Genomic DNA, 24,585 nt, shown 5'->3' on the forward strand with positions numbered 1-24,585 from the left:
CTGGGATCTTTAGAGGAGGGTCATAGGATTTTGCATGCTTTCTTTGTATGTCTCCTGCTTCTGATTTGAAATGTTATGTGTGGTGTGACACTTTGAAAGTTGAAATGGAAGATTTCATATAAGGCTGAGAAGATAAATATTTTAATAATAATCATATGTTTCTTGAGTCGTAGGTATATAAAATTGCCCGTAAGAAAAAAAAGAAAACCAACAAGGTGGCTTATTTCTGCATGACAGGAGGGATTATAGTAGGACTGTAAAAGGAAATGAGACGTTTTTACTTTTGTATTTAGAATTTGCATACTGAAATGTTCAGAGGAATTAACTAAGGGTGGAAAAAACAAAGGCGAAGTAATAGATATGAGTAGAGGAGAAGTGTCTTGCTGAAGAAACCTAACCAATTGTATGTGTTCTGCAGTTCTGTTTTACTTGTATTAAGTGAGGACATACTAGTGGAGAAAATCGTACCTGCATTTAAGTGAGGAAAAGACAAGTTTGTTTTGTACTTAAGTGTGTGAGATGTGTGCACCCAAAAATTGGGACCCAGAAGTCACATGTTTGTCTCTAAATAGAAAGCAAATAAAACACACAAAGCTGTACACATTTGTTGTGGTTCATTCAAGTCTTTCATTGTTGTATGTTGACTTTTTCATATCTAGCTCCATTTAAAATTTAAGACTTATTCTGTGTGCAGTATGACCAGAGGTGTAATGCTGTAAGGGATGCTGCTTTACAATAGACATTTCATTTGAAAGTAGTAGTGATCATCAAGTTATTTTGGTTATGGGGGAGAAATTCTATTTTCAAGTGTACGAGAATGTTTAGGAATTTTTATTCTTGTTTTCTTCTTTTTTTCAATGATCCAAATTAAAACTTCTATGCATGTCTTTTTCTATTCTAGGCATCAAAAAATAAAGATGGAAAAGAACAGAGTGAAGCTATATCACCATCGGAGGAGGAAGAAACTTTCTCTTGGCCTGGTCCCAAAACTGTCGTGCTGAGGAGGACATCTCAGGGTTTTGGCTTCACCTTAAGACACTTCATAGTTTACCCTCCAGAATCTGCAGTGCAGTTTTCTTTTAAAGTAAGTGAAATTACTTGTGCACAACTAATGCACTTAATTTATAGCCGTGTACCATTTAGGATCAAAAATCCAGCTTACTTGGAAGTAAATGTATTTGTAGATCTGTGTTACACAGATGAAAGATCCCTCGTGTGTAAGGTGGATGACTGAGCATGTCAGTCTGTTAAAAATATTTGTACCATGGGTAAGACCAGTGGTCATTGCAGAATATGAAAATACTTCTCTGTACAGATTTTTTTCCTTTTTTTTTACCCAAAGCCAGTGTCATTAATTAGTTTGTACATCTTTTGAAGTGTAGACTTAAAGGGTGTGAGGTTTGGATTTCTTCTTTGTTGTTGTTGTTCCCCACCTCCCCAAATTGAAGTTTGTCATACCATCATACTAAGAGATGAAGAAACATTAGTTTGCCTTAGTTTCTAAATGAGTATCCTAAAATTAATGTACATTAGAAAGACTAGTTGTGTTTCTGTGTTATGTTCTTTGTGCTGAAAAGAACAACATCTGCACTTCTCTGTTAGTCAAGAGACAGATATATACAAAATATATACAGGCCTACATTAAAGAACAACTTCCTTAAAGTATTTTACATTTTTTTATTTAAAACAAGTAGATCTAAATGTTAAGTCGCTAATTGATCTGCCTTGCTCAAAGAGTGTACATATTCTCTTATGTGACCGAACCTTTTGAAAGCTGCTGTAGTACCAGGTGTTGAGAAAAAGTCCATTTAATACTGAGAATTTTAATATTGAGAGAGGGTGTTTCCTAGTGAGTTCAAATAAGATTTGCTCGTTTTAAAGTCATCAGGTGTAAAAGTTTTCATAATCAATGCCACCTCTCAGTTTTGCTTTTGCTTTTCCAGTTAGGCAGAGGAATAGATTCTTAGCAAGCTGGGGAATGGGTATTGAAACTTTCCTGAAAGAGCACGAAGCTAATTGACTCACGCATCTCTGCAGGAATCTTTCATTAAAGTTGTCTTTCTTTGCCTGTCCTTGGTGGCTATAAGATTTCTTTAGAAGTAGAAAAAGCTTTACAGGAGAAAGCTGGCACATTTTTCCAGTTAACTTCAGCTATTCGGCCTGCACTTGAGTGCCCAGATTTTTTCTCTCAACAATGACTCACTGAAGTTATATGGAACTGAGACTGTTAGCAGTATCAGGTGATCTCAACGTTTCTGTCCTTCAACATAGGTTATAGCAATCTCTGGTTGAATTCCAGTGTGAAACAGAGGAAGGAGGGTGGGGAAACCTTAGCCTTGAGCAGAACAAACTGCGTGGACTTGTTAGCATCTCCCAGCAAGAGCCCCTCTTCATGCTGAGGATGAAAATAAACAGCATGAGCAGGATTAACCTCCTTAACTAAGAAGTGACTGAATACATTCTGGAAGAAAGCCATCACTAGATGACTCTGAAGAGGTCAGTATGTTTTTCACATGCAAAAGGAGACAGGCACAAAGAAGGGCAATATAAAAAAGAAATGTCAGTCCTTCCTCTCTCATTTATACCTGATGGTTTCTGAGAGAGGCCCAAGCAGTACACAGTGAGCCTGATACCTGTAAATCTCAAGATGTCTTGAAGCTCTAACTCCCCTCTTTTTCTGCAAGAAAGGTCTTAATGCTTTTTCTTTTTATCCTCTATTTCTTCTCTGATATGTCTGAATCTGGTTAATTCATTCCTATTTCTGTCTGGTTTTGAAAAACAAATAATGAGGTAGTTGGATGAACAGGTACCTTTATTCACGGATTCAGTTTTATGTAAAGATGATAAGGTTTGTTTGGACAGAGCCTAGTCAGTACTTCTCTAAATTAACTTGAGAGGTTATATTCTCTTTTCTTCCTTTTAATGTCCATGAGATGGAGCAAAAAAAAGAACAGATTGTCCAAATTATTACTCCTGAGTCTTCATAAGGTGGCTTTTATAGAAATCTATGTACCTAAGTTATGGTATGAAGAAATGAAATTCACCTATTGTCAGCCTGATCCTAAATGAGGCAAATCTGATTTCTCTGCAATTCTTATTCGATCAAAGATCCTATTGGTTACCAGCTGATTACGGTCTCTGTCATAAATTCTAGGCTCAAACACCTTTCCTCTCTTTCCTCATTGATCAAAATTGTAAGGGCCTTGGAAGTCAGAGATGTTTCGTTTTGCACACCTTAAAGGGAGTATAATAACGATGAATATGATTTGGTTTTCTGAGTGTCTTGAATCTTGCAGTAGCCTTGTCCCTTCTTCACCCCTAAGAATGCATGTGATCCCCTCTGATGTAAGGCAGATATTACAGCTGGAAGTTGAAGATGCCATTGACATAACAGCCGGAGTTACTCAAATCTCCTGCCTGTTTCTCAGAGCCACAGCCCTTCTGTTATCACAAGTGTCAACCCGATGCTGGTGCTTACCCTCTAGATCAATGCAGAGGTCTTTTTTTACCCCAGAGAAGGCTTTGCATTCTAGCTCCTTTGATTTTCATTTGTTTATTCATTTATTTAAATTTTTTTCCACAAGGTAAGCTTGCCCTAAGATCTCTACATTTTACTGCAAATCAACATAAACCGGTAGAGGTAGTGAAAAGAAAAAAAAGCATCTAAAAGAGCTTTCCTTCAAACAATCTTTCCACATTCTTTGTGTGTATATGTGGTTTTTATTTTTTTAATAGCTAGTCTTTGTTCCAATTCAGAAATATATCATGAAAATGTCCCCATTAGAAGTTCTGCTCATGTTGATTGCAGTTTGTGTGCTTGAAAAAGCTGTTGACAAATCAGGTGGAATCCTCTGTGAAGAAAAGGACAAGACTCTTAACAAGGGGGGAACAGTGGCATCTCTAGGACAGAGAGCATAATGTTCTTAAGCCTGCAGGATGTGGTAAGGATCACACCACAATTGGATATTCCATGTTTTTGACAGGCTGGAGAATACTGCAACTTCGAAAGCCACTGAGGTGACTTTTCTTGGAAGCAAAGATCTCCACCCTAAAGGATGTATTGAGTGGAGAAGAGTGGGCATTACTTTAATAAAAATATATAAGAACCTGTCCTGCCTAGGTGTGTTTGAGGTGTTGGGATGTTATTTAAATTTTGAGAAGTTCAGAGTGCTAGTTGGTGTAATAAAAAATATGTTCAGTTGGAAGGCCTTTTTGTGTGTTGTCCTGAGGAGCTCTCTACAGGGAAGGAGTGACAAGGTGACAGTGGCTTGAATATGAGGGGCATCCATAAAGCTCTGTTTTCTCCATTTATATTCACATCTGACTGGATAACAGACCATACTTGCTGTCATTGAAATGATTGAAAATGATTGATTATAATCAATTCAGGGAAGGATCTCTGCATATTTTAAAACTAAATAGGAGTATGTTATATTTAATTTATATTTTTATTATATATATAATATTTTTATATTATATCTAATTTCATTTAACATTCAGTATGTACGTAACACTGCAGGTCTCTCTCTCGTAATTGGTATTAATTAACTGATTTATAAACATTGTGATAGAGAAGGGTTATGGAAGAAAGTGTTGTCTGGTAGGTCCTGTTGAGAAGGACAGCCCTGTGTGAAGGACGGTGTGAAAGATGATCTTGGAGACTGAGGCTGCGGTTTAACACATTTCATTTTGGCAAAAGTACTTGGCTGTGCTTATGTGGGGACACACACCAAACTGGGAATAGCTGCACATTCAGGAATAACCCATTATGTATCCTCCTTGCTTCCCATGTCACCTTTCCCTTAAGAAAGAGAATAAAGAGTGTATGGAAGATTTCTTAAGCTAGCATTGCAAAAAAACACAGTTACATAATGCTTTTAGCATCAGATGTTTATTAGGATTTGTTAGAATCAGATGCTACTTTTGCATGAGAAGTTTGTTCTCCTGAGTCTCTCCGTTTGTCTGAGAAGCAAATAAGTGATAAAAGAAAACCTTCTCTTCAGGTATGAATGCAGCATATACTAATATTTTGCAGTGTGTAAGAGGTGAATGTAGGAGGGAAAGCTGGTTTTAAAACACTTCCATTATAAAGCATCCGTTCTATTTTTCAAGGCCTGAGCTCATTGGCTTGATACCATGGAAAACTAATGTTTTGCAGCTGTCTTCTAAAACAGAGCTTTGCATAGCCAGTGACAAACTGACAAGCCTATTGCAGTATTTAGTAATTTACAGCATGTCTATATTAGCTAACTTTTCACTTCCAAAAATTTTTGTTAAGTAGCATCAAACCAAGTACCCTCCCATACATGTAACCCAGATTTTCCAGACTATGAGCTCTAATATTTCAAGTCGTAAAGATGTTTTTTTCAGTTCAGTGCTTTGGTGGCAGGTAGAGACATGCAGATGTTAGCCTTATATAATTCTTCACTGCTGATGGGAGTTCAGCTGACTGTTAAGGGCTTCAGGAGTAAGCAGTCAATAGTATTTGTCTTCTAGTGTGCCACTGTTACCCAAGTATAGAGCAGACAGGACTCTCCAACTTAGGGAATACACTGTTCTAGTGGCAGTGATAATTACCATGGCTTTTTCAAAGTAGGATGAGTGCCAGATTTCTGTTAACTCAGTGTTTCAGGTTTGGGGGAGTTCTTTTATTGTTTCTCTCTTCCTTAAAGTTGCCTTTCTGTAGTATCTTACAAAGCTCCAATAGAACTTTTGTATGTGTCACAAGAAATCTATTGCTCCTAGGACAGGCTGGTCTCATCCTCGTGATTATATAGTATTAATATCCAGGTCTTATTCCCTCTCTTTCTTCAAGTCTTTCTCTCCTGAATGGATCGCTCAGTTGAGTGTACAGTTGCCTTGAGAATATTTAATATGAAAAACGTAGTGTTTTGTCTTTAAATGCAAAATACCTAGAAATTTGGAATTAGTCCATTTAAAAGTAGGAGGAAATATCCAGATGAAAATTATTTCTGGGATCATCTTCTTGCTCCTTCGTTCCTTCAGGACAAAGCTGTTCTAATTAGCTGAGGTGAATTGTCAGAAATACTGTCTAAATAGTACATATTAATCTAAGAAATTGTATTTAGATTGAACGTTTATTACTCCATGAAGGTTACAATTCAGAACGCAAGTTTTTCCATACTTAAACTGTGCTTCTTAAACCATAGAATTTTGTAGACAAGATTAACCCTGATCTTTAATTCATACTGAAATATTGACTAGAAAGTATTTAAGTAATATTTTTTTTAGTTTAAGCATGCCATTTTCCATCAGTACTTTCTAGTTATATGATTTTGGGGGGTGGATGTGGTTAGGGGTTTGTTGGTTTGTGTGGTTTTGTTTGGTTTTTGTTGTGTTTCTGTTGTTGTTTGGGGGTTTTGTTTGTTGTTTTTGCTTTGGGGTTTTGGTTGTGATGGTGTTGTTTTGTAGGACTGTCAGTGATACCTGGTAGTTATGATTGTGTATATATAGTTCAGTGAGCAGAAGGAGACTCTTCAAGGTTATTACTAAATAGTGTTTGGGGTACATAGTTTTTCCTAGACAGTAGTACTGAGTGCAAAACAAAAACATTCAAATTTTGGGAAGCATGTTCAGACCTTGCTTACAAAATATTTTGTATCTCTTGCATATTTAGCTTTGAGTCCTTAGACGATTAAAGTGTAACCTTTCCTGCCTGGATTTCAGGGTGAAACATGCTTGCAAGAACACACAGTGCAGTATTAGGCTTCATGGCAGTGTTTCATGTGTTTGGTACATTTGTTTTCACATAATGCTGTTCATGTTGTTTCTGGGGGGATGTTTCATAGGACTGTGCTTAGTTGTTTTTAAAATAGCTATTACTCTACATTCTCAGAATAAAAGCTTTAATTCTCTAAGTTGAGTAGTTGTGGAAAAAGTAGGTACTGGACTTAACCTTACAAGTTCACTTCAAGTCTTTATATCTTATAGATGCCTGTGCATTTTTTTCCATTTATTGAATTTTTAATATGCGCTCTTTCTTCCTCCTTAGGATGAAGAGAATGGGAATAGACAAGGTATGTCTTGCTTTTATTCTCTCATAGATCCAATATATTGAATGCTTCATCTGTGTAATAGACTTCAATCACTACTTAAGAGTCTGAAATTTAAATTCACTTCAGTGTGAGCATTGATTGATTAGTCACTTATTTCTAGGTTATGCCAGTCAGTTCCGCTCCATTTGTATAGCTTTCTCCCTCTCACATTGCCTATGTCTGCTCTCTATCTTAATTCACACATTAACTTACTTTTTGTAAAATATTTCCATCCCAGTTGATTAAAATTTCTCTTTGGTATTTAGCTATTTTCTCATCCATGCATCCATTTTGCTGATACCTTACTGTTTCCTTAAAAGGGTGAAAAATGTGTTGATTTAAGGAAACTGGGTTTTCAGATTAGGAGCCCACCCACTTTCTGTTTTTCCCAGTCTATCACGATGGGAAGGTACACATGGGAGGCGGGATCAGCTGCATTGTGAGTGCAATGTGCAGGACTTCAGTTTGTGCTTCACCTGGCAGAGCAGTGCAGCTCCCTGGGGACAAACCTGCTCGAAGCTGGATGGCAACACTGGCTGAGTGCTTGTTTTACTGGTGGGTTATGATTTGTAGCTCCTGGTTTTGGTGTATTTTGAAATACCTTGTTTAGTTGGAAGACAGAGGACATTTCTGAACTTCTGTTTCCGTTTTCTTTGTTTAGCTGTGATATATTGGAAGCATTCTGGGAAATATGAATTTATTTGAACTTTCTTAGTTTTCTCTTGGAAGCAGATGGATTCATCCATTTCATCCTCCTAGTTTTGCTCGGCTGTCATCACCTGTGTGTTAAACAGTGAAAAGTTAATCTCTTCCTACTCCTTATCACTCCCTAAACTTGAAACATTCTTTATCTGTTTTGACATACAAAAAGAAAAGGCAGATTCCTTTAGGAAGGGAAGGGAGTTGATGAGCTGTGCCAAACCAGTATGGAAGATACCACTTGTGGTCTAGAGAAAGGAGTTCTGTGGTATTCTTCTTCTTCTCACAGGGAGAACTCAATCATCTAAAGACGTTACGTAGTTCTGTTTATCTAAAATGTTATCTGAGATCTATTTTTCAGTAGAGGAACAGCAGTAAAGAAATATTTCTTTGGTTCACAATGAGACCTGTGCAGGTGGGAACAAGATTACTTTCTGGAAATTTTTGTGTAGCTACTTAAACTATGAATCACAGCTCAACTGTTGCTTATTTATGGCAGCCTAGTATGTTGTATGGCTTGAAATACTGATGAGAGGGCACAAAAAAGCGCTCTGAAAAGGTAACAGCACTCTCACTAACGAGAGAAGGCTTGACTTGTACTCTTGGAAAGAGAAGACTGTGGGGCAGAGGATGTTAGGTGCCAGTAGAACTTAACCTACCAGTTTTGTGTATTACACCTTTAAAAATAACAAAATGGGACAAAGTCTATATGACATTTTTCTCCAGCATTTAGTGTGATCCTTGGGGGCGGAAGGGGGTGAAACTGTTTCTATTTAGATTGCTGCAAGTTGCTCCTGTTCCCAAATGAGCTGAGTAGGCAGCTCGTGGGGAGAAAATCAGGAAAAGCGCACATCTCATTTTGGATGTTCACAAACGTGATGTTTATTCAGCAACAGCAGGTACACCCTTACGCCCCAAGGTCTGTGAAGGGTTATCACAAGTATTCTTTGAGCCTTCACCGGGACACGGGATCGGGCCGCGTTCGGGGCCGGGCAGGGAGCGGCAGGGGCCGTGCGCTGGAGCCACCCAGTGGCGCATTCCAGGCATTGCAGCCGAGCTTGGAAAACCTGCCTCTGTGAAGCCCTGCCGTAATGAACAGGGCAAACATCCCGTTGATAAACACGCTCCTTTTGAAGTTTGTGAATGATAATTCACTTAATTCACTTGGGCTTTCCTGTCTGAAAGACTAAGCTAAGGGGATTCAAGCTTTTGATTTTTGTGAAGCAGTGTGTGCCAGTGCAAGAGTATCTTTTTTTTATTCGTTTTCAGTGAAGATTTTGCCCTTTTGCTTTGCCCTTTTTGTAGGTTAAGCTTACCTTGAGGCTTTTTATCAGATTCAGCATTTATATATTTGATTAGGTGCATGGGAGAAAAGCATCTCTATTGCTATTGCCTTTTATTGAGAGCACTTGAATATTTTTTTCTGAAGGAGCAGAGTACCTAATTAAGCCTAGAGGGCAGGAGATAAAAGTGTGTACCAGATTCGATGTATTCTAACAGTGAAAGAAATATTTTTATAGGGTCTTATATTCTCATGTAGAATTTAGTATATAATTAGATCATGCTCATGGCTTGCATTAATCTTACTTTTGATAAGCAGTAAGGTTTCAAAGCATTTAGAATAAGAGGTAGTGCAGATTTGTCCAGAAGAGCTCTAACTGGGATGGAGGTGATGGCCAAAAAACAGGATTGAGTTGTCAAGCAAAGGGGTTAGGATGCAGTGGACAGGAGACACCTCATGGTCAGCAGCTGGGACAGAAGTGGACCACCTCAAGTGTATGTACATGAACAAGAGTGTGTCCACAGGACAATATGGGGAGATGAGGAGAGCTCTCATGCCTTTTTCAGGGCCTCTCTGAAGCCTCTATGCACTCACGTGCAGCTTGGGGGGCAACCAGGTGTTGGAGATCTGCACTCAGTAGCAGTGCTATGATCTCACTGGGATCACAGGAAGGGGGTGGGATATCCAACAGGAGAGGGCTAGGGTGCTGCAGTGGGTGCTACAGGCACTTTGGGAGGGACAGGTTGGGACAGTATGGAGTTGGAATTATCTTTCTTGTCAAGTTGTGAGGGAACAGCAGGAGTGCATGGAGCTCTGGCTTAGGATGGGTGGGGAGCTGGCTTAGAGCTTATGATCAGGATTCGTGGGCAGACCCTGTGTGGGCAGTGTCTGCTACTGCCCTTTAATGAAAGAAGTAGCCAAGGCTTCCTGAGACCAATGGTGGAAGAGTCACATATGCATGTCCTGCTCCTCCTTGGGGACTTTAGCACCCTTTTATCTGCTGGAAGGGCATCACAACAGATTTACCCTAAATATTTTATAGTTACTATTTTTAAGTTTTCAGTTCTCTCATACTTTCTCTGCACCAGGTTGTTGACCTTAAGCCAATTCATTAAAATGCTTCTGTAAGAGGTGCACCTTATCAGAAGATGCAGATCTCCCACAGTGGATTCTTTGCTGGAAAACTTTTATCAGCTTCTACTGTTTTCTTGAGAATTTCTGTTATACTTATCAGCCTATATTAAGTATTTCTTGGAGTTATTATTCCAAGAAATAACTTGGAGTATTTATTTCATGTATTTTGAGGATGGTTTATCATCCTCAAATAAGTATTCTTATTTTCTGGAATTGCCGTTTTGCAATATGCAGTTATTTATTGAAGTGGTATCTCGCAGGTAAAAGTCTCCCAGGAGAGCATATTAGGAATATTTGGAGACAAACTCAAAAATACCTACACCTAGTAAAAACAGTAGTATTACTTATTAAAAACTTGTATTGTCAACATGTGGTAAATGGTGCTGGAGAAAAATGTTTCCATGCTGTTTCATTGTGCACTAAGTATGATTCTATATGTTGTTGTCCTTCAAACATTATTTAAAACTCTAGATGCCAAAATACAAGTTTAGTACATATGAAATTGGTTGGTAGTTCTTGTATATTGTCCCAAAACAGGTTTTTCCTCAAAAACATTTGACTTGGTGGCCATTCTTAAAGTAAACGGTGATAAGCATAAAGAAATAGACTGAAAGAAATTTGATATTTCATGAGAACTAAGCTATTTTGTGTTTAACACAGTGCCTGGGATTCCAATATCATTATAAACCAGTATCTTTTTTTTTAATATGATGTTCTTGCTTTTCATATGTTAATCTCTATTTCTATGTAGAAATATCTATAGCAAATAGCAGCTCATTAATGAGATTTTAGACATCTGTTTTCACTGAGAGTTCTAGAACGTTAAACTGTGATCAACAGGCTATTTTTTTTTAGTGTGCCTAAATATGGGTTAAACTTTCTACCCTTCAGTTGTCTAAGCTAAATAGTTCCAATTTATTATCTGTGCTTCTTCACTTCTGCAAGTCTGCTGTGATGATGTAGAGCCTTTGGGGGAAGGGTGGAAAAAATGCAGGAAAGCATTTTTGTTCCTTTTTATTCCTTACTGCCGCTTACATAAGGCTTGGAGTTTTGATGCTCCATTTCTTTAAACAGACTCTTGATTTCTGTAAGGTAGTTAGTGTTCTCCCAGGATTTAATTTAATCCCATGCTTTTTAGCATCATGGTTTGTTGGTTCTATCTGTTATTAAATAAACATATTGTGCCTGTGATGATGGGAACAAGGTTGATAAGGAACAAGAAAATGTATGTTGAAAGCAAGTATTTGAAAGGTCATAAATTGCTGGGATGATATGATCTAAGGTGTATGTTAATAGAATTAGGAGTAAAAGGCAACAGACTAATGCTTTAGGATAGTGCCACTATCCTAAATTGCCCTCTTGAATCTAACATTTTTTAACACCCAAATGTTGAGAATGCTAAAAGAGGGCTCATTTAGTTTTCTACTGAGACCAGAGCCTGAGGATTTCTTGTTCCTTTATAGTTCTTCCAGAATGTCCAGCAGATTGACCTTCCAACTTGTCACATGCATAATGTTTCTCAGTGATTACTGTTGAGTTCAAATCATCTTTGAATTTTAATAAAAACACAAGTGTAATTTCCATGGATTTAAGGGAGACTGTAGGTTCACTACAACAGATCTAAATTGTGTGGGTCTGTGCTTATCTAAGCACTAAAGTAAATCCTCTAGACTAATCATAGCTTAAATTTTAAATTTGAAGAGGTTTCATTTTAGATTTAAGAGAATTTAAAAAAGTAATAGTTTTGGCAAATAATGCAATGGGAAAATGCAGTTTTGGAGGGTTTGTAACTAAGTTGAGACTGTGTTACATGTTTTCCATAACAACACCAGATTATTTTTCCTCTCTACCCCCACCTTGCCAGGAAGATTGAGTTGAGATTGTATTAGTCAAATGGTTTAACAGGAAAGTAAGCAAAAGAAGTAGTACCAACTTTGAGTTATCTAATCAAAATGCCAGGGGTGCTTTGAATAATGAGGGTGTACTTTTCCTGTATCAGAGAGTTGAATGCCAGGTGTTTCTCTGCTAAATGACTCAACAACACTAATTTACTTATTATGCTCTTTCAGAGGCTTATCCTTGGCACTTTATTTTTGTTAGTGTTTTTCTGTTGAGTTATTTTGTGCTTGGCAGTGGATGAAATAAGCTCTGTTGGGCTGGGGTGGGACCTTTGGGCTCCTCTTCTGCAATGGATTGCTAGTGGAGAAATGCTTACTATGTATGAAATTCAATTCGCAGATTATAATATCCATAATTGTCTTTAGTGGAACTCTCATAGTTAAATGTAATCTTGACAGTTTTGTGATTTATATTTAATGAAATGAAATTTCAGTTAATAAATGTAACCTCTGCTATACTTTCAGCAGTCTCGTTTTGAGTAGCTTGGGAAATGATTAGCAAGTTTTTGATTCATTAATCAATTTGAAGCATTTGCCCCCCTGTATCTATTTCCCTTCCTTTTGCCTGAAAGGCACCCAAAGAATCAGTGCCACTCAGCATTGTTGAACCAATGGAGCTCAAATGCCTTGGATATCTAAAAGCATACTTGTAGATGTTCATGTTCAAGAGGAGTATTCTTCCTTCTTGAGTCAGAGAAAGATGTACGTAAGAGCTGGTCTTAATTTACTGATTTGAGGTAATTGGGCTGCTGATTCTTGAGTATATAAAAATGAAAGTCATCTTCTTGCTGTCTGCTGAGCATAGGGCTGGGAGTAAAAATGTTCTGCAAAAGGTTATTTAACAGAAATCTGTAGGCTTTATTCAATCCCTGTGTTATGAGGAATTCTAAGCACAGTTCAGCTGTCCTGAGCAGAAGATTTATTTTGTTTTCCTCCCATCTAGGAAGAGAATGGCATGTTTTTAAGCAATGGGTTCTTAGGAGAAACTTTGTAAGAGAGTATGTATTCTGCTGTGTCCCAACACTTGTAGGTTTGTGCTCTGCAGGTAAAAATGAAGGAAAGAGCTATGTCAGCAGTAGCTGTTTAGCACAGGATTTTTTTTTTGTTTCTTTCTTTTTTTTAATTTTTTTTTCTCTCCAGAATGTAAAGCTTGTCGGGGAGGTGCCCTTTTTGTGTAGTCTTCATGACTCAGGTGTTTTTATCTGACTGTGTTTTGTGTCAGAAGGTTAATGACTACAGAGAAACTATGTGCTTATTGCTGTGGTGTAGTGTGTTGGTAGATTTGATAGTATAACTTCTGCCATGTCATTTTGTTTTCCAGGTGAATCACAGAGCAGTGTAGTAATACTGCCTGGTCTGCAAAGACTACCTTAAAAACTATCTCATGGCTACTGCATTTTATATAATACTTACTACTCATGTTCCTTGCAGCAGCTGTATTTCAAACTAGCTTTTTAGGGGATTAAACTAGAATTAATTTCTATGTCAAGTTTGAGGGAGTTAAGAGAAGTTTTACTGGTTGTGACCCCCCAGATTGACAGTAAGTAAATTAAAAATGTTAATTAGTCTTACTTCTACTGTTATGTTTAGAAGTAGTAATTTTTTTTTTTATATTCCCTTTTACCATGGAGAGGGAGAGCATTTTAGAATTTTACTATTTTGCAAATGAAGTGGTTGTGCTAGCGCAATGTACTGCCCTCTGCTACTTCCGACATCTTAAACGTTTGTCAGGAAAGCTTCCTTGTAACTTTGCAATGAGAAACCCACTTCCACTGTCAGACTGTGAAGGCAGTATGGACTTGTAGTCTCAGTTCAAAAATCCAAGTACTATAAAGGTTAGATCATAAATTGTTCTATGATATGTATTATCAATAAAGTTTTTAATTTTATTTTATATTAATTTGAACCACAGTTGAAAAAAGAGAACAATCTTAATTTGTAGATTTTACTGTGATCTCACTAGTTATTGAAGGTAGCATGTTTGGTTGAAAATGGCTGATCAATTAGAAGATTTGCGTAGAGTTATGAAAAACGTACTGGCTATTGATGTTTCCTTGCACACGTGAGTTGTGTTATTGGCAGCTCACACTTTTACCTGTTTTTTGTGTGTTCATGATGTCTTATTTCTCACTTGCAGTTGAAGATCTGGAAGAAATTGTCCTATTTGCTGGTAGCCTGCAATGTAATGCTCAATTATAATATTGCTTACAAAAGCAGGCAGAAGGAGGGAGAAGGCAAAATCATATGCAGCAATGAGCACTGGAAAAGCACTGGCAAATAAGGCTACATGTCTTACAGACTAGTAGTCTGAGCTGCTTTACTGTTCTTTGTTGCATCATATTGTAAGGAATTGCTGACATGCTCCAAAAAATTGAGCTTATCAATATTAGAAAGGAAAATGGTGAATCCTGACAGTATGTAGTGCAGAGCTGGAGAACTTAATATAGAAGTTCCACTGTTGGTGGAGTTTGGAAGAAGGGAAGTTTAGGTTCACATTTTTGGACAGCATCTTGCTTTTGCCTGATGGTTGGATGTGGGCAGGACCCAATGGAGATTTAGACACTATTAAATTGGAGTGTAGTAGTGTTAAATTTTGAGACATGAGGTGAGTTATTAGATTATCCATTTTACTTGAGATTTATTTCTGTAATGATTGAGTGCATGTCTACAAGATTTGTTCCCCCTCAGTTGGTCTGAAGATCGTATCATTAGCTCCTACTGTCAAAAAACATTAGCTTTGCTTATGTTTCAAACTAAAAATATAAATGTACACTTTGAGGCTATGTATTCAAGGAAATTCATTTATATGTTACTGATTTAAAAAAAGATTTGGTTCATATCCAAGTATGTAAAAGATCAAGGAGAAATGAAGAGCATATATTCATTTACCAAAGCTTGAGAGTTCTATGCTTTTTTCTTGTCTTTACTTGTATTTGGGTATTACTGAGCTGTAAAATGAACCTGCAAATGTAAACATTTTTAACCTTTCCTTCTAATTTTTTGCCCGTAAATTGATCTTTAGGGTGGTGGTGGACCTTTTTTGGAAGTAGAGTGACTGTTCAATATATCCTCCTTCTGCAAGTAGGAGAAAGAACCAAGTTTAATGTGTAATCAGCTTCCTCAATTGGTCCATAAAATAACTGTGGAAATGTCAAGTGGGTGCCTGTAATGTTGAAAAACCTCTTGGTGTAGCCAACAGGTCAGAAGTCAGATGTCAGTGAAACCTGCAGTCTCTGGTCTCCAAAAATTATTAAAGGATTCCCCTCTTACTCAGAAGTGGGAAATGTATTAAAGGAATTCTGTGTTGGATACTGAATGGGAGTAACCTTATTTGCCTGACCTCTTGCTTTGTGTGTTCTGGTATGGACAAGGTATAAAGGAGCGTTTGAGTACTAAGCAAACTAGCAATAGGCCACTAACATTTTTTTGAAGAGTATTTTATAAAGGAAGCTGAGGTAGCCTAGCTCCTTGGTGTTGGGTTATAATTATCAGATATTGTGTTATAAATTAAATGTGTCATGTGAGCTGCATTATTTTTATTTTTCTTGTCCCTTTTGGGACTGTATGTTTCTACAGTAAAAGATTAAGTGGCAGCACTGGGAAGGATGTTTGGTGTTGCTATAAAAGGTCGTATTTTAACTTCACTCTTTTAAGTCATTGAAACAACCTTTTGTTCGTGGCATCGGGTAGATTATTCTTGGAGCTTCTCTGAACTTGCTGAAACATTGCTGCCTCTTAAAGGGCGAGACCCATCATATGTTCAGTGTCTATTTAAATCTGCAGATTAAAAATGACAGATATTAACTTTGGTTCACAAAGAGCATTTTGTATGTCTTGGAGCTCTGTCCCACTAATCAAATTTTAAAGTATTTGGGGACTGAGCTGCCAACTGGAGTTTCTGGGTTTGTAATTCAGTTGCTTTATATATAGTATTTATCTGATTCTATCAAATCAACTTTTTGATTATTCTCTGAAAATCTGGAATTATTTTGGGAAGACCATTTAGAGCCATATGAGTAAGCCATTTTGTTGAACTGTTTTGTGGTAAAATGGCAGGATACTGAGAGGTTGCAGAATTGAAGGCATTAGGCTAAAACTTGTATTTGAAAAATGTGGATCAATCAGAGGGAAGTCTGGTTCTGTGCAATTTACTAAAGTTTTTCAAATAATGAGCTTTTCCAACATGGAAACTGAACTAAAGAAAAGGGGTAAGGGGGGCACCTTATTTATATTCAATAAGTATTGCTGTGGCTTATTAAACATGTGCATGTTTAAAGCTGTAGGGAAAGTACTTCCAAAAGCAGTGCCATTTGTGCCTAAGTCAAAGGTCAGTCACTGAAGAAATGATTAGAACGTAATACTCCAGTTCTAAGGAGTGTTTCTTTTATCAGCAGTGCCAGTTTTAAGCCATCCCTTTATTCTTTCCTGCTGTTCCTTCTTTTTCTGCATTTAAACCACCGTCTCAGCTATGCCAAGTTTTCCTGGTAAACTGGAACCCAGACCAAGCTTACTTTCATGCCATGTCAGTTCCCCAGGCTGGCTCATCATGTAGCCTCCAAAGGTGGCATTTCCTTAGCTTAGAGTGTGGAACAAAGGTAGTAACTGGTGATTGGAGTTGGGAGGGACTGGGCTGTTCAAGCCAGCACTGGCACTGTGAGGCTGTGTGGATCTGGCTGTGACCTTCCAGGTTCTGCCCCCGGTTCTGTGAGCGCTTCAGTTTGGACCTTGTAGGGGTGTCAGGAGACACTGATAACACTGTAGAACAAATTTAGGTTGAGTGCCATTTTCTGTCAGACTGGAAATAATTTATTTTGGGAGGGGTGGGGGAGTCTTGCATGTTTGCGTTTTTGCAGGGTTTGGGTTGTTTTTGTTTTTTTTTAGCTCACTGGTATAAAAATTATATAAGTGCAGCTGTGTAAATGCTGTAAAATGATTTATTCCAGCTATGTGGAGATGTAGCTCAGCAACACTATTTTTGCCTGCAGTATAACTGTGGAGTTTTTTGTTTGTGGTGTTTGTTTGTTTGTTTGTTTTACTGCACACACACCCACCTTCCCTCCCGTCTTGATATTCAGAAACAGTGGCTGCTTAACTAAGAATTACTCAGCTTTGGTTACATGTGTGTAAAAGCACAGGGTACCTGTGTTTCTGGAAGCATAGAAATTAAGTGTGTATTGAGAAAGCAAGAAGATACAGGTGTACATGTTTTCTAATTACTGTAGATTAACTTCCAGGTTGTGTAATTATGGATATGTTCAGCATGTCCAGACATTATAATTTACTTTGAATGATGTGTTGCTTTCTACTTCATCTTGGAGCACCTGAAAAACACTGTTAGAAAATCAATATTACAGTTCCATGAGGACTGTAATCAATGTTATGCTTTTTCCTTGTAAAGAAAGATTTAAAAATTTCATTTTTTAGCTTACATTATTACTTCTTACTCTATAGGTCTGTATGAGTAGGATTATGTCCCAAAATATTCTTAGAGTAAAAACATTAAGGCAGTATAATGAAATGCTATTAAATATTCTTTCGTCCTCAGGAAAACAAAGAAATAGACTGGAGCCAATGGATACCATATTTGTTAAACAAGTTAAAGAGGGTGGACCTGCTTTTGAAGCTGGACTGTGCACAGGTACTGTTCTTTTGTGACATCAATAGCATGTTTGTGTACATGATGTAAAATATTTGTGATTTAAGTTTCTCCATATAGTTCTATCTTCCATTTAAACCTTGTTCTTTCCTTCACAAGCTTGAAATCTCTTTCAAATTGTCCTCAAGGATTTTTCATCTTGAAGGCACTGTGGTGTTTATTAAGGCATTACAGTCTTAGTGTTTTTGGTTTATTATCTTAAAAATGGTAAGAATAAGTATATGTTAAGATGTGTGAACAGAAGGAGAAAGGGGAGGAAAATAACTCCTGTGAGCTCCTATTTCTTTTGCTTTGTGACAAATTGATAACCTGAAAACATTCAGGTGCTTTAAAAAAAACATATGTGCTTTAAATTGTTCTGTTCTACCTCCTTTAAATTCAATAGGGACAGTCCAAGTCTATTTCTTCTTAGAAAGTTCTGCTCAGTTGTTCATTTAATCGAACTGGAGAGCAGAAACCATGTTTTTCTTGTGCAGTGTGTCACACCTTTACTTAAGTTTCAAAGGAAAAAGTTGTGTTAGAATGGAAAGTCTTACAGGTGATAAAAAGATCAGTTACACAGATGAATACCACTACAAACACAGGTTTCTTAAAAGTGCAGCAAAACTTACAATCTATGAAAGGTTTGTGCATGTATCAATAATGGGATGTTGATATTTTCCTTCGGAAACAGTCACACACCTGCATTTGACTGGAATAGAATAAGCTTGTCTGGTCTTCCTAAAGAAATACAAAGTTTCTAGGATGATCAGTTTAGAGCCAGTACCGGATCCTACTTGTGCAGTGTAAGTTGTGGGTTTTTTTTAAACTTCTACTTAAGTAGTTATTCAGGGAAGGGCTACTTTGGTGTTATTTGATGATATTATATAAAGAAATGTTTTGGCTTGATGAAACACAGCATATGTTGTAGTTGTACAGAGGAGCCATGTTAATTTTTGCTCTGTTCAGTGTTTGCCAAATTGAGAGAGATGAAATCTGTAGAGATTATTTTATTTTTAGTCATAGAAGAGATTTTTGGGAGCCCAGAATAAAGAAGATAAAATAAATGAGAAAATACATTTTTTAGTTACTAGAATTTCTTCTTCTGATAGCAGTTATATTTAATTAGGTCATGACAATATTTCTTATTTACAAGTTTTAGGACGAAATATATGACTATATCTCTGTCTTGAAATTATATTACAAAACACTCAGGGAATGATCAGCCAGGTAGATTGCTTAACCTCTGATACAGACACCATATAAATTTCTTAATTTGTAAAATCAGCTGTATTTTTTTCCTAGTATAACTTGGCACTATTTCATGATCACACTGAAGAAAAGAAATTACTTGAAAATTGAGTAGGAGATATATTTGTCAATTCTTATTTCACTGCTGCAGGGTCCTTTGTAATACTGAAAATCTCGACATACACTTTGTTACCCAGAATGAGTGAGCTCTCTTTCAGGAGCTTACCTGGCTGCTATTCACCAGAAAACTTGGAATATTCTTACTAATTTCAGCAATAGGTTACAATATCTTAAATGTGAGACAACCCATTCTGAGTATTTTTAAATAATCCTGTAAAATTGTCTTTGTTAGAGATAGAAAGGAAATACTTCCTGTATTTAACCTCTGAGGCATTTCATGGAAAAAATAACATCTCTGAGTTCCAAGCATAAATGTTACAAATATTGAAATACAAACAGCCAAAAGAGATGCACATTTCCTGTGTCTTGATCTTCATGCTGTCATTTTTATATCTGCAAAAATATAAAGAACTAAAATGCATGTAGAAAGGGAGATGGTTTAAGTGTATTCAGAGTAATTTCTGGTTTGATCAAGGGTATTTAATGAGCCACCAAACTGATGGAGAGCTATTAGAAGAAGCTTTCAGGATTCTAAATAATTTTCTACACTACAGGCACTGACCTTCACCTTTATATGTCCCTGAAGTGGAGCAAAGTTGTATTTTGCAGAGTTGTCTGTGCTCACATCATTCGTGTCAGAGTTCACAGCATGTCCCACCTGGGTCTCTTGGTGGGTCCATCGGATGCATGTTTCAAGTAGACTCGTTTCACTGCTGTGTATGATCTTGTCTGCTTCTCTGAAAAATAAAAGCTGCACAAGTATAGATAAGATGGTATGACCTATTTTAAAGATATTCCTAGTTATAGTTCTTAGGGGGAATACACAGTAAAGTTCTACATCTGTGGGCGCGTTCTTAAACAGCCTGGAAAAAAGCCATTTCAAGTTCCAGAGAATGATCTGGTGTATTCTGAGGAAGTCTTGCGATACGACCTAGTAGGGCAGGGCTCAGAGCTTGTAAATAAAAATATTTTTTGGCATAAGCTATAGCATTCTTTCTCCCTGCAGCTTTTTGAAAGGATTTATTTTGATGTGATTCTGTGATTTCAAAATTAGCTTTTGTCTCCATGGATAGTCCAGTTTCTCAGCCTGATTGCGTAACATGTCTCTGTGTGTGCAGCAGTGGGATAGGGTTTGCCATCCATCACAGGTGCCTATCAGGCATGTGGGTTGCTAGCAACCATTAAATGTTGCCACCAAGCTTTCTTTCATCACTTAAGAAGCAAGAGACACAACTTAAAAGAGTTCTTTCAGGCAAGGAAAAAGGCGGTAACCAGTGAATTAAAGGGAATATGTAAACTTTTATAAAGTTGAAAATATTGCACCAGTTTATTTGCATTACATTAACATTGTGAGTGCAGACCAAATTGAAATGTCAGAAGATCCGTGCAGTTTGTAAATGCTTAGGGTCTGTAAAGGGAACCTCCAGAGAGCACAAGCACTTAAAGCGTTATTTTCTCCAAGTCAGGCCGAGTATTTAGAGTGAACAGCTTTTTCCTTGCTTTAATTTGATCTTGCCAGCAACATGAAAAGGGCTTTCAGTTTCTAAAGCAATGTTAAAAAAGCCATTCTCTCTGGCTTACTTTGCATGGGTCCTTTCTTTCAGCTCTTTTTTTCTCTAGCAGCTTTCCAAAGCTCCTCACCTAGCTTTAGACCATTTTCTCCTCATTAGTAAATTCAAGATAACTTTCTGATCTTCGGATCAGAGACGACTTTAAATATTTAGTCGAAGGAATGGGATAGGTTTTTCATCAAAAGCTGCAAATAGCTCTACACAATGAATTTGACAGTTAATTTATGAGAGTATATGAAGCTCTTAATGAGGAAGGTGCAACAAACTATCTGGAGAAACCTTAGAAAAGAGATGTTAGATCTAAAGATTGAACTGTATGGATAAGAATAACCCATTACCATTGTCCAAGGCACACTGAACACAGTAATGTCTTGGAAACAGCCCCGATTATTCTGAGGAAGGAGGAAATTGGAGCTTTCAGAAGATCTGTTTTTTATTTCTAATAAGAAAGAAGTCCAAAATTGCAGTATTTGCTGTTATTAAAAGAAAGTTAAAAGTTTGGGTTTATTTTGAGGTTAAGTGCTGGCATGAAATGTCTTCTTGTAATTCGCTTAGGAATCAGGCAGAATTGTTGGTATGTGTTACCATACATCAACAGCTTTGTTTTGAAGATGGGATACCTAAGTGAGCCTCTGGTATAGCTTACACCTGCTTGTAGTTTTCTTTCTGTGACTTTCTACGTGATTCATTTGGAAGCTTAGGGTAAGATACACATCTGAATGTGTTCTGAGAAAAGAGTAGAAATTTGATGTCCTGTATATGGTTACATGTAGTTGTACTGTGCATCTTTTCTTTTTTTTATTTTTAAGGAAGACTAACCTTGAATTTATATTGGAGTTCTTGATTATTATGGGGTACAGAAGTAGAAAATAACTGTTAAAAAATGTCTAGACAAATTAATTTCAGTTATAACTTGTTCCCTTTCCAGGTGACAGAATTATAAAAGTCAATGGGGAAAGTGTTATTGGGAAGACATATTCTCAAGTCATTGCTTTAATACAGAACAGGTAAGATACTAGTATTTCATTATGTGCCACACTTTTTGCATACAAAGCAGGAAATGACCATTTGTGGGGGTTTTGAAATGTCATTGTATTTTTAAAGTTTCCTTAATACACAGTTTTACTATTTCTTTTTTCATGTATTTGGTGAATGCTGAGAAGGTTTTGAGAACAGGTGTGCTGAATTTGTACCACAGTCCTTTTATGTCAGTACTTGTCCCTTGTTAGCAAGTAACACTGAGTGTTATAGAGGAAGGTTGAACTTCACATAGGCAGAGTAAATATACATACACCATGTGTATATGTGTAAACTGAAAATCAAAAAAATCTACCTTACTTGTGAGATCTAATAACTTGAGATCAGCATATTTGGTAATAGAAAAATTTTATGCTAGTGCGCACCTCCAAAATATTTTGGCTATCCTCTGTTTTGCAGCAAATTATGAACCTTGCAGAGCTGAGGAAATGCTAATATTTACTGCTCCTGCAACTCACTAGGGCTTATGAAATCATGTCCATACACAAGTCTGGATGCTTGTTTTTGTGTCTCCACTGCCTCCATTTTAGTTTTCTTGGTGTCAGTTTCTGTTCTATAGCAACAAGTTTCCAATATAACAAGTTATGTGCAAAAAAGATGTATTATGATCAGCATGAAAGAATGTGATGGGTAAGGTAGACTGAAACATGTTTTATGTCATTAATAGTGTCTGTACAGGAGCTGGAAAGATGGAATCTTTTTTATATCCTTCACTGGAGATAACACTAGCCATGTATCATTTCTTTATTTTGTATTTATGCAGGTACCACTGTTGTACAATAGATACCACTGTTGTACAGTAGTGTATACCCAAGACATTACATGCCCAACCATGTGCATCAGCCAATTAACTCTCTTAATCCAAGAAAGAGACCAACCACATCTGTGTGGTCAGTGGTTCTTCAGTGAACTCCAGATGTGCCCATCAAAAAAGTTTTATTTTCAACCCTGTGAGTGTAGTTAGTGAACGATTCTGTAGAATTCAACCCCTGCCCACTGTGGATAAACCAGGGACACCTGAACAAAGCCTTGTCAGTGATTATCTAGTGCAACCAGGAATGGTCTCTGCTGCATCTGTCCCCCTGATTTCCATGAGTGCAGAGAGGATGAAGGGATGCTATTGTTAGTTAGGAGAGGAGAACAGTTTGTTTTCTCAAGCCAGATGTGTACATCACAGAAGATTGTAACAAAAGGTCATGTGTATCCTCGAGCGTTTTATACAGAAAATACAGCCATTAGGAAGTCTTCGGCTGAACCTCTTGGTATAAACAGATGATTATTAATTCTGATCCATAAAGAGAGCTCAGACTGCAGACCAGGTGTACCTTTCTTGTGGCTTACAGGCAGTACTTCTCATGTGACTGTAGAATCAGTTCTCTCATTCTTTGCTTCAAAACAGTATTTTGGAGCTCAGAGCAGTTTGTTCTGCACATAAGTATTTTATTTCTTATGCTACCATTTCATGACAAATAGAATTTTATTATGGTGTGTGCTTCTTGCTTTAGCATGCTGCTCTTGCATCAGAATTGCCATCTTGGGTTAGGCTGATGGTCTGTAATGTCATTATCCTCTCTGATAATATCCAGCAAAGATTTCTTAGGAGAAGTCTATGAAAGCAGTGAAATATAGAGTGGTCAGATAATACCAGCCCAGAAAATACCATACCCGTTCCCAGAAATTCTTGGTTTAGGAAGTTGCTGAACTACAGGTTTTATCTATGTTGTTTGATTTAATAGTTGATAGGTTGGTCTTGCACAAATTTGCTGTTGAATGTACTTAAACTCTTCATTTTAAAAATACCCAGTGACACAGTTCTTGATGTGTTTTGTGTCTTAGCTGATCTTTCATCCAGCACACCTTGGCTTCTTAGTAGGCTTTGTGCAAGCAACTTGCTGAAAGGCCTTTTGAAAGGTTGTCAATTGAAATCTCCTTTATTCATGACTAAATACAGTTTCCTTCATAGTCTCAGTAGGCTGTGTGTGTTGGTTTTCTAGATACTTTAATTACTGTATTTTTAATTATTGTTTTTAATTACTCATTCAAACATGTTGATGACTGTAAATGCTTATTCTTTTGTCATTTTTCTTGTCATCTTCAGAGTAGTTTTTAAGGATACAACACATTTTATACTCTCTCTTTAGAAAGAAGAGAGTTCCCCTCCCCTCCTTCACTGTTAAGCTGTTTGCAATGAAACTCAGTTTGGACTTACAGATTTTTATAGATTACTCCAGTGGCTCCATTTTCATAGCTGCTCATTATTTTTCTAGAAAGTTTGTCAATTGTAGCTGTTTGTCTTCATTATATAATGCTGCAGACATCAGAACTTAGTTGCCTTAGATGAAATGATACTCATCTTCCAGTGGGACTTACGGATGCGATATAATTCAACCATGCTTTGTATGGTTCCCAGGAAAGTTTCAGACTGTGTCTAGGATGTTTTCTGTTTTGCTCTGCTTAGAGATGGCAAAGCTAAACTTACACTGATTATTTCCTCTGGAAGATGAAAGACACACCTCAAAAGAGTTCCTACAGTAACTACACAATTAATCCCAAGAACACTTTCAAGTCTTTTTCCTGCTCTTTACCAACAATTGTTACTTTGGTCCATTAAGAATTTATTCTTACCTGTTTACATACATATTCAACTTGGAGATCTGTTGATTACTAATGTAACTCTAAATTATTTATAGTTCTGAATAAAAAAAACGATTATGATTTGCAACTTCTTTCCCCCCCCCCTTTTTTTTCTTAAACTGTGGGGAATTTGAATGATTGTCTATTCCACTTGTTGCTCTTTGCAAATTCTTCTTGAAAGTGTTGGGATTACTCAGAAGTCTACAGAGTTCAGCTACTGAGTCATTAATACAAAATAATGCATCAGAAGGGTAGTATTTATGATTAG

General features: G+C 37.0%; 1 protein-coding gene across 4 annotated transcripts in view; it reads left to right on the plus strand.

The window, feature by feature from the left end:
* ARHGAP21 (Rho GTPase activating protein 21) overlaps nt 1-24,585 on the plus strand; it is a 110,869-nt gene that overhangs the window by 42,582 nt on the left and 43,702 nt on the right. For all 4 annotated transcript variants that reach the window (XM_027695726.1, XM_027695723.1, XM_027695727.1 and 1 more), the window contains exons 2-5: nt 902-1,084; nt 7,013-7,037; nt 17,614-17,706; nt 21,574-21,652. In XM_027695726.1, coding sequence (XP_027551527.1) covers nt 902-1,084; nt 7,013-7,037; nt 17,614-17,706; nt 21,574-21,652 — 380 coding nt within the window. The remainder of the gene's footprint in view (nt 1-901; nt 1,085-7,012; nt 7,038-17,613; nt 17,707-21,573; nt 21,653-24,585) is intronic.

This window comes from Neopelma chrysocephalum, unplaced genomic scaffold (assembly GCF_003984885.1).
Source record: "Neopelma chrysocephalum unplaced genomic scaffold, ASM398488v2 Primary Assembly neopelma1_102, whole genome shotgun sequence".
Taxonomy (NCBI): Eukaryota; Metazoa; Chordata; class Aves; order Passeriformes; family Pipridae; genus Neopelma; species Neopelma chrysocephalum.